This window comes from Suillus plorans (assembly GCF_016647745.1).
Source record: "Suillus plorans strain S12 chromosome Unknown HD556scaffold_104, whole genome shotgun sequence".
Classification (NCBI taxonomy): domain Eukaryota; kingdom Fungi; phylum Basidiomycota; class Agaricomycetes; order Boletales; family Suillaceae; genus Suillus; species Suillus plorans.
Genome location: NW_024537488.1, coordinates 99,832 through 115,673, shown reverse-complemented (window position 1 = coordinate 115,673; position 15,842 = coordinate 99,832). Strand labels below are relative to the sequence as shown.

The window sequence follows — 15,842 nt, the reverse complement described above, 5'->3', positions numbered from 1 at the left end:
GTACAGCTGTTTTTGGACAGATGTTCATACTGCTAACCCATGCGGATGTTTGAATTAATCCAACGTGCATAGTCTTGTTCGTGGTCTTCGAGAGACTGTCGAAATGAGCGGTTGTTGCTGTTGCTGATTGATATTGAGAGGCCATACGAAGATGGAATGCCCTGCGCAGGTTGAATCTGTTCGTCTAACGTTGGCCTCGAAGGCTAGCTCATGAATCTCTCTCTTGATCGAGCCAACGAAACCCCGATCGCTGTTTGTGACAGACGTATTATCTTCTAGGATGAAGTCAAAGCCCAAGGTCATCCAGCGGGCCATCAGTGAACCTGTGAACAGATGAGATTGGTATTCAAACCAATATACTGTCGACCATCGCAATAATCAATGTAAAACTACCAACCATTTTCAATGGGAATGTTTTGCATTGTCGAGAAAACACAGATTTGCAAGCACGCGTGCCTAGGAGTCAAATTACAGAACTGTGAACTTTTTCAGTTGAATGGGTCCAAGAAAAATGCACAAGCACAGATACATGAAGCCTAATACATGGTGGACCCAGCCAGACTCCTACCCATCGGCGGGTGTGTAAGAGAGCCCCCGACATCCGACACAGACCAAACACAACCAAGCGCTATTTCTCCGACGATTTACCGAAACTTTTGGGGCTACTTACACACCCAGCCGACTGGCAAAACTTGCAGGTGGCGCGATGTTTGCCTCTGTTGATTTCGCCTGTTATCACTCAATTCGGACTGACTTGTGTGAGTGACACGCTCAGTGTGACAATACCGAGTTTATGTAGTGTTATTTAATTTTTTGTCAATGCTATTTTCATTTGCTGCAATACGCATCAGTGATGGCTTCGCCCCCCCTAAACTACGACATACCATCTATAGCTACCATACGCACCGCGGTCCACGAACGTTTCGGCTTCGTACCTTGTAATTGGCAAGTGCAGTCTGCCCAAGCACAACTGAAGAAGAGAGATGTCGTCACTTTGTCACCTACAGGCTCTGGCAAGACACTCACATTCTGGATTCCTTTGTTATTCAACGATGGCGGCATCACCATCTTGATCACTCCGCTGACGATCCTCGGAGACAAAAATGTCATCGAGCTACAAGAAGTCAATATACCTGTTGTGAATCTGTCCGCTGCAACAGCAACAGACACAATATTCGAGGTGAGATATAATTTAAAGCTCGAATCTTATGACTTACCTTGTACATCAAACAGGAAATTGCCACCCGAAAGTTTCGGGTCATAATTGTTAGCCCCGAGAGAATACTGTCAGACCGCCGCTTCGATACCTTGTGGAAGACACCGCAATTCGTCAACAAACTCTTCAGCATCACCTTTGACGAGGCGCATTGCATTAGTCAATGGGGTGGTGACTTTCGCCCTTCCTATGCTGAGCTCGGTCGACTTCGTTGGCTAGTCCCTCCGCACGTCGTGTTTCATGTAGCATCTGCCACACTGCCGCGACACGTGCTACATGATGTTAAGTCCATCCTACACATGCAGGACCATCGAACAACAGAAGCACGACGCACCAATGACCGTCCGAACATCCACTTAATGGTTATCGAGATGCTGGACCCTTTAAACAGCATGCATGACCTAAAACGCGTCCTCAAGTTCAATGGTGACCCACCTCCTCCAAAATTCATGGTATTTTGCAATGAGCGCAAAGAGACAGAGCGATTATGCGAATTTGCACGGTCAGAAGCACCACCTACTGTGGCTAAAAAGCTGGTCTGGTTTCATTCAGGCATGAGTACTGATTTTCGAGCTGAGACGATTGAGAACCTTCGGAAGGGGGAGATATGGGGTATCTTCTGCACAGATGCGGCTGGTATGGTTAGTCATTACATTAAAATATATGTGTGAAGCTCATACCTTACAGGGCCTAGACCTTCGTGACATTGCGTTAGTAATCCAGTGGAAATACACCTCGTCACTTTGCACGCTTTGGCAACGCTTAGGCAGAGCAGCGCGAGATATTTCTACAGAGGCAACTGGGATTTATCTAGTTGAGCCACAGTACATTGATTATCAGAAAGAGAAGGCAAGAGAAAGAGCCAATGCACGCACCGCAAAACGAAAACAGGTCGACGATGGTGGTGGAGGTTCCCGAAAAAAGCACAAATCAACAAGTATCGCACAAGTGCCGAGTGTTGGGAATCGGACGGAAAGTGGCGAGGATGTGAGAAATCCGCAACACGCTATTCAGAGGATTGTTCCGAAGGATCTCAATGACGAAGAGTACGAGGCTGCTGCAATGGATGCCTACATCAATGCTCGAGCTCGTGGATTTTGCCGTCGCAATGTCTCAAATGAATATTTTGACAATCCCCAGATTACTGGGCTCAGTCTGAGTATGTACCTAATGTATGTAACTGCTTCTGACGTTCATTAACAATTGTATAGATGCCAGCAGCATATCACCAGTGTGTCATCCCGACTGCGCACGGTGTATTATCAAACCTTCCCGCCTATGCTGCGACTCGTGTCACATTGGCTCCTTCATCCTTCCTGCACCCACCACACAAGCACCTAAGCAAACCCGAGCACCGAATAAACTCAAAATACCCGACTATCAAATGGGCCCTGGAGACTTTGCATTGAGAATTGAACTGCAGGAGTGGCGAAGAGAGCGGCTGATAGAGATTGGTGCAGGTGGAGATGACTTTTTCGGTGTGCAACTGATAATGGCCGATGAAATTTTAAACCGCATCGTTGATTTAGCGCATTCCCGCAAGATTGATGGAGTTTCCTCAATTCGCGATCAAGCCAGCTGGCGCTACTGTGACCGGTGGGGCTCTCAAATATTCAACATTGTCCAAAAGTACTACCTGCCATCTGCCGACAATGCACCACCCTCTATCGCAGAGAATCCAACTACCTTTGCAACCAACCTTGATATCAACGCACTTCCTTCGAACAAGCCACCACGTCAAAAAAAACCATCAACGTGCCGTGCATGTGGTCAGGCGGGGCATATTGGTGAGTTCATTGTGTTTTTGTACTCATGCAACTTCTGAACTGTATTCTAGCATCAAACCGTCTCTGTCCCAAGTATGTACCTAAGCAGCAAAGAGGTAGCAGGTTGAATGATGAAAATGTGGTACCATCTGCAGGTTAGTTATTGAAATCCTCCGCCTCTGCTTCATAGCGGTCTTCACTGGACATTGTTAGGCTAACTTTTTTCTGTTGTATCAGCTTCATCCCAACCGCAATCTGGTCTTCTATAACTCGCTTTGCACTCCTGTTTTGTGATATCATATACGACGATGTTGACTGGATATGCGATCGAAGCTTCTCAATGGTGGCTGCCATGTCTGGGTGTGTGTGCCGGATGGTTCGATTTTTCAGGTAAAACGCGTTCTCCATGATGACATGGCAGTTGCGAAACACCTCAATCAATGGTGACTGTTTAATGATGTGGTCAATTGTGCGGTTTGGACCTGTACCTGCAAAGATGACCTGCCGCATACATGAGGACACAACACGCTGATATTATCATCAAAGTCTGCACCTTTGTGTAGAGATTGTTTCGCTCTACTAACCAATCCACAGCTCGAAACGCATTGGGTTTTCCTGTCGGATTGCAAAGTAGGTTGAGACGTATTATGCGACTGTCTCATTGTGATTAACATGTTGATTTCAGGGCGCAATGGTACAGTTTGCTCACCACAGGTCTTGGGGATATACACTTCGTAAGTTCATTGAAAACTTGTTGATTTGCGCTGCATACTTATGCTTGCCAGTTGCACAAAATATATAGATCCACGGCAGGAAAGATGCCTCGACTCGTCCAATGTCCCCAGCATTCATGGCCTGGCAGAGATCTATGTAGAGTAACTGATCCCGATTCCGAAGACATTGGTTTTCAAATTGTTTGTCCCGTTCGCTAACTGGTCTGGTGCGTAGGTCACCAAGCTTGTCTGTTGTTGCGACATACTTGTTGACAATTGCTTCAGACATCTCCACGAGCTGATCCCACTCCAAGTCCGACTTTCCGAACTTCTCTAATGTTTGCCATTCAACTGGCTGTCTCGACTGCGCTTCAAGGCGCCAGCACTCGAGAATCGAAGCATGCAGGTCATGGTGTATGACATCATGCATGCGTCTAAAACCAGGTTTCGTGGATATGCGCCCTGTTTCTTGTGGTCGCAAGATGCCTACATGTTGGAACATGCTGTTCGGGTCATCTCGGCCTTCTTTAGGTTGAAGGTACGTCCTCCATATTGCATCCGCGCATGCCATTTTGTAGTGAAACAACCCTGGCAGGAAGATGATGTACTGGAATCGGTTTTTTGGCGTGCTCTCGATTCTCCGTGTATCACGAACTGTGTCGAGCCGTTCTTTGGTGAGTAAGTCGCCGTGAATAAGCAAGACATGTTCTGACATGTCAACGTCTCCTGCAGATTCGAACTCTTTATCACTAGGATCTCCGATTCCTCCTTGTCGCAGCAAATTCTCCATCACCTCCATATTCCCATCAGCAGTCGATTGCTTGATCCTCATGGAACGAAAAGGTATTTGATCCGTCTTTGTGACAGGTATCCGTAGGACTGATTCTGGCTCTCCAAGTTTGTCCACAAATGATCCAAAATACCGGCCATGCTGGACAAGAATGTCTCGTACATGCCATGCAAAGGCAGCAAGTCGTGGGCTGAGACGCTCGCCTTGTTTGGGCCTACTGTAAGTGTCATTGATGTGATGTTGTAGCATGTCGAATTCATCGATTTCGACAGCTGTTGTTGACGGTGTAGGGTTACGAGAATCGGCAGCCCATAATGCTGCTGAGCAGCGTAGTGCCTCGGGATTGTCAATGCCTACAAGTGGCAATGAGGTAGCGGATGTTGCACTAACAAAGGTCGAACGATGCCCAATGGTAGGTTCCGAAGTTTTGAAGTCAATGTCAAAGTTGTCATATGCAAAGGACACTTTCAGTGATCGAATACCTTGCTTGATGTTAGCTGCAATTTCTTTGGACATCGAGTGTACTGCATTGTGTATTGATGTGACACTGATAGATAATCCCGCATGTGCCAGGACATCAATCACTTTCTGCGGAACACCTGTCGAGTGGAAGAATATGCCGAGGAGACCCTGTAAGTAATTGCATCTTTCGTTTGAGCTCTGCAAAATTATACTGATGCACACGACAGTTTTCTGTACAGGTGTGAGTCCACGAGCTTGAGTGCAACGTGATAGAACTGACGATTATCTGCAGTGTTGTATTTCTGGCCTCTACTTGTACATGGGTCCGATGCTCGCGTGAGTCGTTCCTTTGTTCGTCGCTTGTATCTGACGTAGATTCATCTACACCATTGTCACCCCCAATCTCTCCAAGGTCACGCTCCGCATCTGCGAACACTTCGGTCATCACCATCTCATCAACCATGGCTTTCCCTGTGCTCCGTCGCTCATCAGATGCCTCGAGAAGTGAGTAGATTAATCTCCAAATAGTTGGTGCATGCCTTCTGATCTTTTCCGCGACTCGAGGCATAAATGAATGTTCTAACTGCTCCGTCGTTGCAGATTTGGCACGGAAATGCAATCCGTTCTCCTTCCGCACCAGGTCTTTGATCTCAGCGCCAAGCACTTCCCTCACGACTTCATATGCCCACAAAGATATTGATGTGCGAGTGTCAGGATACTGATAAAGGTGAGTGCAAATCTCCGAGCCTTGTTGCACTAAATTTTTCTTTGCTGAGTGGTGAATCTTGTCCGTGCTTTGGAGCAGTTGTTTTATGAAGTCTGAAATGGTCATCCTGTTGACCTCCAGGCACTGTAGTACATTGTTGAGCTTTTGTGATAGTTGGTAGTCCATCAGTTGAGGATTTGGGTGTCAGTATGTAGCATTATATTCCACAGCATGGGTATGTAGACGAGTACTTCTCAATTGACACGCCTTTCGAGCATGGCGAACGTCGACAATGAATTCTCACGAGCATTGACAAAAAATTAAATAACACTACATAAACTCGGTATTGTCACACTGAGCGTGTCACTCACACAAGTCAGTCCGAATTGAGTGATAACAGGCGAAATCAACAGAGGCAAACATCGCGCCACCTGCAAGTTTTGCCAGTCGGCTGGGTGTGTAAGTAGCCCCAAAAGTTTCGGTAAATCGTCGGAGAAATAGCGCTTGGTTGTGTTTGGTCTGTGTCGGATGTCGGGGGCTCTCTTACACACCCGCCGATGGGTAGGAGTCTGCGTTCCCACATAAGGTCATGTAACCCCCCCGCCACATTTTCGAAGATTCTTGTGATTGCTATCAATATATAGTCAACTATGACATTTTAATATGTTCACAGGTTCACTGATGGCGGCGCCCGCCCGCCAGCGCCAACAGATGAAACCCAAATATTGGCTCCACCCTCGCCAATCGCACTCAGATGCCTTCAGCAGTATCCATCCATTGTTGAGGATGGCAAATGCGAGAAAAACGAATAGTGAGGTTCAAGTCCAACAGTGTAAAACGGCACATTTCTGTCATCTTATCTCGTCAATATGAGCAGGTTAATTAACTAAGTAACGCGCCACTATCTATCAGTTAGTACTTATTCCTGAGTAATGAATCATGAGCGATTTATGTGAGCTTGGCACCAGAGAAAGATGATATCCAAGGGTTCAGAAACGAGAAGAAAACAAAATATCATGATCAGTGCCGGTGACTCAAGTACTCATGCCACGCCTTTGGAACTTCCCGAGCTGTTTTTTGCGGTTCGATGACTCATGAGTATACATAATAAATTGTAGAGGGCGCCTACATTGAAGGAACTTCTGATAGGCCTACTGTTAGTACTGATCTCTGAATTTTCAACTCACCGGCGGGTTTGATGGTCGCGTTTCAAAGAGCTCAAGTTCTATTCGCCACAGAGTAGTGTGGTGCCGATGCCACCCACCGAAGAACTTACAGAGAGGCTGTGAGTATGTGAATGTTTATGTAAACAGCTGAAATAAAATTTGAATTCAACCCTAACCTCCAATTGGTCGGCAAACCCAGTTTCTCCCACTGCAGAAGCATCATGATACGAACTTGATGCGACCATGACTCGGATCATCATGGATATTTTAATCCTGAGATTTGAACCAACAAAGTTTTGCGGTAAGTGTAAGTTAAGGTTTCTGCCCAACCTCTTTCGAATAGGGCGGTGTATATCGATATATATATCTTTGACAGTTTCGCAATGATAGCTGACTCGGAGCGCTGACTCGGAGCTACTGACCACGATGAACCACCTTGAATTAGACAACCTCCAAACCTCCCTAAACAATGCGCTAGACAGTTTACGTGTCTCGATGGACGGGTCGAGGTTGCCGCCTTTGTCTTCACAGTATGGAACCGACGCGCACCCTTTGGATAGCATGGACCAGCCCACACCAGTTGGTGTATACGAAGCCCGCAGAGCAGCGCTAGGTATGTTAGAATGCAACAGGGTCAAACCACGTACTGATTCTGCCCTTCTAGCATGTGTTGTAAGTTCAAATCCGGCATGCTCCTGCTGTAACATGTACCAATTGATTCATTCAGGTAGAGCTCAAGAATCTTCTACAACATCCCTTTGAGAAAGCTGCTGAGAGCGCCTTTTCCATGTATGATTTTCCTTCCGTTCAAGTCTTTATTGAACATGGCATCGTGGACCGCATGGCGAAAGAGCCATCTGGCATCTCTGTCAAAACTCTCCAGTCAGAACTGGACCTTGACTCCCATAAGCTCACCACGGTATTACGCCATCTGTCAGTTTATGGTTGGATTCGAGAGACTCAGGATGGTATTTTTGCCTTGAATCGCTCCTCTCGCATTTTACTACAAGGCCAAAGAGGTCGTGCAGTAATAATGTAGGATTCCTTTGCATACCGACTTTGCACGATTAATCTTGTTATAGGGCTCCCAACTACATGAGGATCGCAGAGGCTCTTCCTCGATGGCTTGTGCATCCCGAATTCAGGTTCTCTAAGTCTCCAGATCACACCGCATTTCAACTTGCGAACAATACTACAAAGCCATTCTTCGAATGGGTGAAAGATGATAGGAATTATCTTAGTCGATTTTCAGCGGCTGTCGAGGTTTGCGTCATCCGCCTTGAACTGGCAATCCTATACTTATAATTCTCAGGCAATCGGCGAATATGTGACCCCAGGAATATTATCGGACTACCCATGGCAAACGTGCTCAGAATCAACTATTGTTGATTGTGCAGGAGGTAAAGGAAGCCTATCTATCGCCCTCGCTAATAAGTCAGTGAAAAAAACTTAGGAAGCAACGCAACTGAAACATAGTATCAAGATTTCCTGCCCTCCGTCTTGTTGTCCAGGAGAGGGAAGAGATGGTCGGGCCTGCTGAAGCTAACATCAAGGCCCGTTTGGATCCCAACTTAGTTCATGGCACAGTAGTTGCTGAAGCCAACGACTTGTTCTCTACTCAACCACGCACTGGGGATAAATATACCTTCATGTTACGACATGTTCTGTGCGCTACACCTTCGTGATCCTTAGTTATCCACTGACGTTCTTTCATAGGCACGATTGGCCCGAGGCTCAAGCTGTAAGTCTTTTTTATCATCGACATCAAATCTTAGTTGACGTTTCCAGGTGAACATCCTAGAGAAACTTGCTGCTGCTGCAGGACCAAAGGTTCGTTCTCGACATCACTTTGTGGTTCCGAGAGCACGTTAAAAATCTTTCCAGTCCAAGATCCTGATCATCGAGAGAATCTCTGGGCACTATCCCGACACTCATGTCGAGCTTGAACATAGCCCAGTAAACACAATGGATAGCACACTTCCTGCTTCCCTCATAACCGAGCAAACCATTCTCAATTCCTCATTTCGCATGCCACAGGCACTCGCCTTGCATCTCTTGTGTATTTTGAATTGCCACGAAAGGACATTGGTACGCCTGCCCCGTCTTGGCATGAACTTTGCTCACCATTCTTTTAGGATCAGTGGCGAACTATAATTTCCCGGGCTGGCCTTGTCATTACAGGGGTGTACAAGCTTAGGACTTACGTGTCTATCATGGAGTGTCGCGTCATTCATACAGACGAGAGTTGAGATGACCTTATATTGACAACTCGTTATCTGCTATAAAGTGTACAAGGACACGCCTTCGGTCGTCTGTTTTCCAATCAACAGTGTCTACAGTAGAAAGTCACTGAATGCAATGTTTGCACAGTCTTGTCCTTCGTTCGTCTCCGCAAACAGACAGCGTGTCTCTTCGCGTTCTGACCTCGACAACGCCGTATACAATTGACCGTGAGCAAACGGATCCTTTCGCAAGTCAACCTTCAAGGACGGACGTCAAACCCTGACAACCATTGAATGTAGTTGCATACGCGGGTCTGAGTGGAAATTGTCTTCCATTTACTGTCCACCATGAACAGTCTGGATGGAACGAAAGGAATTCTACTATCAGCTAGTAACACACATTATAAATTCTACAGTCATCGTGGTCGAATAAGCTAGTAAGCGATGCGTCTATCACAGCTCCGTCTGGCTAGTCACCAAACCCAATCTACCTCGCTCTAAGACAGCTTTGAAACCAAAGTGTTCCTCCACACCGAAGTTCTCCGTGGGGTTGTACATTGTGTGGATGGGCTTCCGCGCGTTGATCTCGCTCAAAACGATCTTGGCTTCCTCATCAGCACCTCCAAGCACGCGATCGATGTCGCTCTCTGTCATGACGGGTGCGTCTGGGGATGTTAGAGAAGGATCCAGTCTATTCAAAGTTTAGTATGAGATAATGTGGTTAAGCAAACGATAGACCCTCACCTAGCTTTGACCGCAGAATGCATCTCGGGATCGGTTGGTGCGAATAGATGACTACAGAAGTCCATAGTTTTCTGTTAATCGGAATGAGAATATCCCGGAAGATAGTAGCAGAACACACGCACCTGGAGTTCGTCTTCTGTTAAGGCCTTACCGACATCTGCTGTTCCTTGTATCACTGCACTCGAGTATTAGATTTTGTAGTGATAGAAAAGACATCGATCCTCACCCGGCCTGATGAGATCAAAGGCTCTGTCAAAATTGTCCTCATCCACATCACTCATCACCGGCATAGATTGATTTCTGATCTGTTTGTAGGTGCCCAGGACGACAAGAAGGAACCTGTGCCATACATTGCATTAGATCTTAGTTACTATCACTCCAATAACCGAATTTACATGCCTCGTGTAAGAGGTGGCGATTTTTGAGGTGTGCCAACGCTGGGCATCATCTTCGCTGCAGAGTCCTCGGATCGACGCAGAAATCGTGAGAGCAGCCGAAAGTCCACCTGTGAAAGCCAAATGGACGCCAGAGGAGAAGAATGGATCGATGAACGCTTATTAATTGTCAGCCGCGAGTGCCACAACATGTCAAGAAAATTACCTCCAGCATCCCCAGCCAGTCGGTAATGATCCCCAGCATAAGAGGGGGTCGAGTAGCTAAAATCGCCTGCAGATTTCACAGCCATCGGTGTACCATCGTTTCGAAGGGTGGCATTTCCCATCAACTTAAGGACTCCAGGAGCATTGCTTAAAAGCTCTTGCTTGTAATGAGCCAGAAGGTTTGAGCCGGATCCTCCTGAGGCCGCACGGGAAGCCTTCTTCTTGCGATTGCTTGACTCTTGATCCATCACAACTCCCACAGATGTGGATCCATCGTGAAGGGGAATGAACCAAGCCCATCCAGACTCGTCTGTAGACAGTGAGATTACTGAAACCCTTTGAGTTGTTTTCATACCTTCAAGTGCTTCAACAAAGATAGCATTCTGGCGAGTGGTACCCGGCATGTAAGACCCGGTTCCATCCCAGTACCCCCAACATGCGACATTGTTGAGAGCCTGATTAAAGCGTCTGTTCTTGAGATACTTTGTGGACATGACCCCTTTCTTTCCTGATGCATCGACTAGGTAGCTGAAAGAGATACGGCCCTCGGTTCCAGTGTTGGCATCCTTCCAATTGGCTGAGACAGGTCTTTCGCCCTCGAACTGAAACTCGGTGACTCTTATGTTGTCGAACACGTTTGCGCCACTCTTCGAAGCATGACGGAATAGCAAATCGTCAAACTCCGACCGAATCTGCAAAACAATGAGACGGTGAGCATATCCCCAATATATTACATACCACGTTCCAAGACCCATTGTCTGGGTTCAGCGCAATGAAATCTGTATCTGGGATGGACGATCGATATCAGTATGACGATGAACTATGAACGAGAGTGACTGTGGCTCACATCCTTCTCGTTTGAACTGGTTCAGCTTGACCGCAGCACCAGGCTATAAGAGGGTGAATAATGTACCCGGACGTTGAAGACTATCCAAACCTTGACTGTGAATCCGTAATTCTTGATGGTTTCTTCCGCATCAATAAATGCCAAGAAGGGGCGGATCGACGGGAGCAAGCTCTCGCCAATATGATAACTGGTACAACTATGTATTAGTGACTCCGTATACCAATGCTCATGTATCATATGTACTGACCGAGGGAACTTGGCAGCTTCGAGAAGAGTGACGTCAAAGCCTTCTCGAGCTAAAGCAGCAGCAGCGTAGCTTCCGGCGGGTCCGCCGCCGACGACAAGTATTTCAGTTGCAGTTGGCTACCTAGTATCTCAGCCAAATTCACTGTAGCAGAAGAATCGATATCAGCCACTTACAAGTGTTCGAGTGGCCATTTTTGTGAAGGGGGTTGTAGGAAAGGGAAAGTCGCCATGCCTTTATATACATACGAGAAACTGTGTCTTGAATAATGCAACGTAGTGATATTCTTGCACCCGAGGAAGCCGCTAGATCATCTCGACCGAGTTAATAAGTCAACTGGAGTAACTTGGCGACCGCGCGCGGGTGTTCTGCAGGTCAAAAATCATTCGATCAGAATTGATGAATGTACGTACTGATGGGCCGGTCGACATTATTACGGTACTGCATGAGAGCATGACATTTAATGCAGATAGGCTGACTTGCTGTACAATGTAATGGGACAGCTACTTACTTGTACTACAAATCAAGAAATCAGATCTCAGACGCGGCGCTTGTTTTTCTATATGTCATTACGATGTCCGGGATTGCTGTGTGCAGCTGCGTGTTTTTTTATTTGTTAGTCTATCATATTCGGCACTTTCTACATGCCGACCGGAGGGGAGTACTACATCTACAACTTTAGCCGCTCAATGAGCTGGTCATTGAACGCTCGGTTTGGGATAGTTCAGGGATTGGTTACGGCCTCAAGTTTTTTTGGAAAAAATGGACTAGCCGAGGCATGTCACGATCCGAAGAACCAATTCGCCGTGCGGCAAGATAGAAATACCAGATTATCGAGTTATCGAGTTATCAAAATCCAGATCAGTGATCATGATATGATCATATCATTGATAATATTGAAAATCGTAGATTGAAAAACATGACTATGCCAGTAGAAAACTAAGTAAAGCTAGATATAATCTGCGTGCAGTGTGTGGTACCACTCTTTATCAGAGAATGAATTGAGATAAAAATCATCGTAGCGTTCAAGAGATGTCACTGAGGTGACAGAGCGATCCAATGTCGTTCCATAGATTGGTATCAGTTCTACAGCGTGTGTGACATCGACAAGGCGTACTATCTTCCCGATCCTTGTGCGAGAACCATCAGGCGCTGTATAAAACGAACGTCGAACTCGGTACATGGCAATGTGCGGCTCAGCTTCAGGGAGCGCAGTTACTTCGAATAGCTGAACATACAGAAAAGGATCCTTGAGCTGGACCGGCAGCTGCGACCCTCGTGTTGACAGTGCGAAAACCATTCTAACTTGAGCAATGCATGGCGCTAAAGTGATATCAGTACCTGGAATTGAACAGAAATTTGAAAACTTACTAGACTGCGGGTTAGCACCCGTAGGTTGAAGAAGGACAATATCGCAGTATCCATAAGGATAAGTATTGGACGGTGGAATGGCCTGAACCTGCTGGCTCGGCATGATATTACATGGACGGAGTCGAGAATGGAGCTGCAGTCTGAATTTGAACCAGACTTTGAGCAAGCGACTATGAAACGGCGAGTTGCGACCTGAGACACCATCGAGATATTGTGAAAGGATATGTGGAAAATTTGGGAGATGGTATAGTTGAGCAAGAGCGGTGGCAGAACGATCTGCAAGATCGTGGGCAATTGTAACATGGAAGGCAGCATTGGCTTCATCTGAAAGTAGTCCCTTGAGAAAATGATTGCGAACAGGACGAATGGCTTGAAAACGTTGCATTTCCTGTGGCGCAACACGCGCTATCCAACTGAACGTCGGGTCCATATCAACGACTTCATCAAACTCGTCATCCATAACGTTGACGAGAGACATCCCCTGTTCACGAAGGAGGGTGTAGAAGTTGAATTGTCGCATCACGTCCTGGCGATGAATGATGTTGACAACCTGCTGAGTGAATGTGGCCCGTTGGTGACTTGTCCGTTGGAATGGTGTCTTGCAATGTGTGATCAACAGCCGTTCACTGACATCTGCGGAATATTGGATTATGGCTCCTGATTTACGAATAGAACGTGCGAAGGAGTTGAAGAGCTCGAGTTTTGGGATCCGAAAATGAGCTATTGGACCAGAGGTTCCCGTGCGAGCCTGTGCCTCTAAGATGAAGTGTTTGTAGGTATGAAATTCGCGCAGGGAGTCAGACATGCTGTTAATGGACGAGTCGGTGAAGGTAGGAGCCTGTGCTTTGTATATGAAATCTATAAGCGCACGGACTGCGCGAGTGAATCCAGGGGATGTCACACCCACAATAGTGGGGACAAGGGTTCGCTGGATATCGCGATGTTCACGTCCAGTCATCTGGTTAACATGAGAGACGCCATCAGTGAAATGACATGTGCCAACACGTTTATGCTGGCTGCGGAACCGAGCATCCAGCTCATTAGCGCCTATCACCTCCTTGCACCACTTCAGTATGTGATCAAAGAAAAATTTGTGGCCTGTGTGCAGTATCTCGGGGACAAGGAAAACCGCAGGGTCAGCAAACTTCCAGTCACGCCAAAACGGTTTGTGAACGCCGCTGAGGGACACCTTCTTTGCTGCCTCCTGGAATTCCCGGAACTTCCAGGGATCGAAAACCTTGCCAATCTCATGCAGCTGCAGTAATGTAGACATGCCATTACGGGGAGGGTGTGTGATGCCGTCGTCAAATTGTGCAAGTGTGGCTAACGTCGTTGGTGAGACACTTTTCGAGATGCAGGAGATCATGAGTTGTTCAGGAAGGTCGGCAACGTGGGCGATGAGCGGCGTGAATGCATAGCGCTGGCATCCCATCGGGTCTACCATTAATTCACCCATATGAGAAGCGATCTTCAGCTTTTCGAACACCATGTCCATGCAACTATGCCAGAAGCGTGCTTCCAACAATCCTGCATAATCACTATTTGTGATGTATTCCGGACTCGGGATATATGCAACGCACTCCCATGCATGCGAGGTTGCCTTCATACGGATCTCAGAGTGGATGTTGCTGATTGTGAGAAACGTTGGGTGCATCTCAAGTGAGCCGGTGTGTCGAGTTACTGGAGTCTTGTCCGAAGCGAGAATTATAGGCACTATAGTTGCGCCGATTGGCAACTTATCCTAGAAATAAATCAATTTAGTTAGATGTGACCACATTGACGAGGATGTATTGAAGTCACTTACTTGAATTTCAAATGCGTGTTCACACGACATCCATTCTCCGTATTCACGCTCACCATCATCGTTTATTTCGTAAGGGTCGTATTCCATGTGGTTGGCGAAGATCGGATTGCCAAAGATATGGTGAACAACTTCGAGGGCATCTCGCCAGATGAGATTCACAGGATGAGTAGTCGCATATGTTACGACTGGGATAAGTCGAGCTATCTCTGTCTGAGTAGACAATCGGCAGAATGCCAGATAGACGTGAGTCTGCTCTCGATTGAGAGATCAAGGGTTTTGGCTAAGGCGAGTGTTGCTGACTCCCTTAGAATAGTGGTTCTTAGACAGTAAGGTTGGAGACCTTACTGAAGGACAATGTTCCAGGTAAAACCCAGTAGATTAAAGTAGAGAATACAACTGTAGGTAGGTAGGTTTATATACCAGTGTTCAAGCGGAGCTTGTAAATGTGTTTATCAAGATAGAAGCAAAAAGAGGCGGACAGCCCGCTTGGCGAGATAAGAGTCAAGATAAGAGATAGGCATGATAAGAGATAAGCGTGGTACGGACGGCCCGTTTAAGAGGCAAAAGGGAAATGAGTATAGGGGCCTCTCTAAATGTTATTGTAACATTACCCCTCTGTTACGGTTGAAGTCTCCGACTTCAATTATTCTTCGGTGTCGCAGTATTCGTTCATGTAGTCGTAGTGGATGGGATCCGCGTCAGCGTTGCAGAACTCTGGTTCATTATACCTGGTGGCGTAATCCCGGTTTGCCCTCTCTATCTCTTCCAGAAGTTCTTCGTCTTTCCTGGCCTCCCATGCCGCTAGTGCTTCATAGAAGCCTTCATCGGTGTAAACCAATGGGAAAAGTTCTTTCTTCGCGGCGTAAGGGCAATAGATGGATAAGTGGCCAGGCTTCTGGGCTTGGCATATGCGGCAGTAATATTCGGGGCAGTTCTTGTGACGGTGCCCAAGTTTCTTGCAGACGCGGCAGACGAAATTGTCTGCGGAGAACTGGGGTTGTTTTACAGTGATGACGTCGGGGGTTTCGGTGAGGTCAATGACTTCACGCTTCTTTCCCTTAGAAGCTCTAGTCTTCGACACTCCGTGCACGGTAGCTCCTCTACGGGTCTTTCGTTTGAAGACGACGGTGGGTTCGGGGATGGGGAGTGGTTCTTCAACTGGTGTCGGTTGAGCAGTAGGCTGAGTCTCTTC

General features: G+C 46.9%; 7 protein-coding genes across 7 annotated transcripts; 2 read left to right on the top strand and 5 right to left on the bottom strand.

The window, feature by feature from the left end:
- Positions 1-853: 853 nt before the first annotated feature.
- Positions 854-3,041, top strand: HD556DRAFT_1450418 (P-loop containing nucleoside triphosphate hydrolase protein; the record flags this gene model as incomplete). Its single annotated transcript, XM_041307759.1, has 4 exons — positions 854-1,180; positions 1,234-1,857; positions 1,904-2,375; positions 2,428-3,041. The coding sequence occupies 4 exons, from the start codon at positions 854-856 to the stop codon at positions 3,039-3,041; spliced, it is 2,037 nt and encodes a 678-aa protein (XP_041153247.1).
- A 97-nt stretch (positions 3,042-3,138) lies between these two features.
- On the bottom strand, positions 3,139-3,634 carry HD556DRAFT_1249371 (uncharacterized protein; the record flags this gene model as incomplete). Its single annotated transcript, XM_041298839.1, has 2 exons — positions 3,139-3,483; positions 3,536-3,634. Coding segments are annotated over 2 exons (444 nt in total), but the record flags the coding sequence as incomplete, so codon positions are not given.
- Positions 3,635-3,687: 53 nt separating this feature from the next.
- HD556DRAFT_1249379 (uncharacterized protein) lies at positions 3,688-3,984 on the bottom strand (the record flags this gene model as incomplete). Its single annotated transcript, XM_041298840.1, has 1 exon — positions 3,688-3,984. The coding sequence occupies one exon, from the start codon at positions 3,982-3,984 to the stop codon at positions 3,688-3,690; it is 297 nt and encodes a 98-aa protein (XP_041153245.1).
- Positions 3,985-4,245: 261 nt separating this feature from the next.
- On the bottom strand, positions 4,246-5,839 carry HD556DRAFT_1249356 (uncharacterized protein; the record flags this gene model as incomplete). The annotated part of the gene is made up of 3 exons (XM_041298838.1): positions 4,246-5,178; positions 5,228-5,350; positions 5,612-5,839. Coding segments are annotated over 3 exons (1,284 nt in total), but the record flags the coding sequence as incomplete, so codon positions are not given.
- Positions 5,840-6,963: 1,124 nt separating this feature from the next.
- Positions 6,964-9,105, top strand: HD556DRAFT_96297 (S-adenosyl-L-methionine-dependent methyltransferase). The gene is made up of 10 exons (XM_041312141.1): positions 6,964-7,432; positions 7,484-7,491; positions 7,547-7,854; positions 7,902-8,082; positions 8,132-8,253; positions 8,303-8,485; positions 8,536-8,560; positions 8,608-8,649; positions 8,704-8,907; positions 8,955-9,105. Exons 1-10 carry the CDS (start codon positions 7,246-7,248, stop codon positions 9,066-9,068), a joined length of 1,374 nt encoding a protein of 457 aa, XP_041153243.1. The 5' UTR covers positions 6,964-7,245; the 3' UTR covers positions 9,069-9,105.
- A 372-nt stretch (positions 9,106-9,477) lies between these two features.
- On the bottom strand, positions 9,478-11,986 carry HD556DRAFT_1420374 (putative halogenase). The gene is made up of 12 exons (XM_041304459.1): positions 11,652-11,986; positions 11,479-11,594; positions 11,322-11,418; positions 11,232-11,274; positions 11,123-11,169; positions 10,740-11,076; positions 10,386-10,694; positions 10,185-10,338; positions 10,012-10,124; positions 9,908-9,960; positions 9,786-9,856; positions 9,478-9,732 (listed from the first exon to the last, which is right to left on the bottom strand). The coding sequence occupies exons 1-12, from the start codon at positions 11,667-11,669 to the stop codon at positions 9,495-9,497; spliced, it is 1,596 nt and encodes a 531-aa protein (XP_041153242.1). The 5' UTR covers positions 11,670-11,986; the 3' UTR covers positions 9,478-9,494.
- Positions 11,987-12,424: 438 nt separating this feature from the next.
- On the bottom strand, positions 12,425-15,171 carry HD556DRAFT_1450414 (uncharacterized protein; the record flags this gene model as incomplete). The annotated part of the gene is made up of 4 exons (XM_041307758.1): positions 12,425-12,798; positions 12,847-14,587; positions 14,651-14,860; positions 15,130-15,171. The coding sequence occupies 4 exons, from the start codon at positions 15,169-15,171 to the stop codon at positions 12,425-12,427; spliced, it is 2,367 nt and encodes a 788-aa protein (XP_041153241.1).
- Positions 15,172-15,842: the final 671 nt, after the last annotated feature.

Excerpts from the sequence above, each read along its gene's own strand:
- HD556DRAFT_1420374 (XM_041304459.1), bottom strand. Across the intron at positions 10,695-10,739 it reads CTTTGTTGAAGCACTTGAAG|ACGAGTCTGGATGGGCTTGG; the intron begins GTATGAAAACAA and ends CACTGTCTACAG. Across the intron at positions 9,961-10,011 it reads CTTTGATCTCATCAGGCCGG|TGATACAAGGAACAGCAGAT; the intron begins GTGAGGATCGAT and ends ACTCGAGTGCAG.
- HD556DRAFT_96297 (XM_041312141.1), top strand. The coding sequence starts at position 7,246 with ATGAACCACCTTGAATTAGACAACCTCCAAACCTCCCTAAACAATGCG. Across the intron at positions 8,254-8,302 it reads TCTATCGCCCTCGCTAATAA|ATTTCCTGCCCTCCGTCTTG; the intron begins GTCAGTGAAAAA and ends CATAGTATCAAG. Across the intron at positions 8,650-8,703 it reads CTGCTGCTGCAGGACCAAAG|TCCAAGATCCTGATCATCGA; the intron begins GTTCGTTCTCGA and ends AAATCTTTCCAG.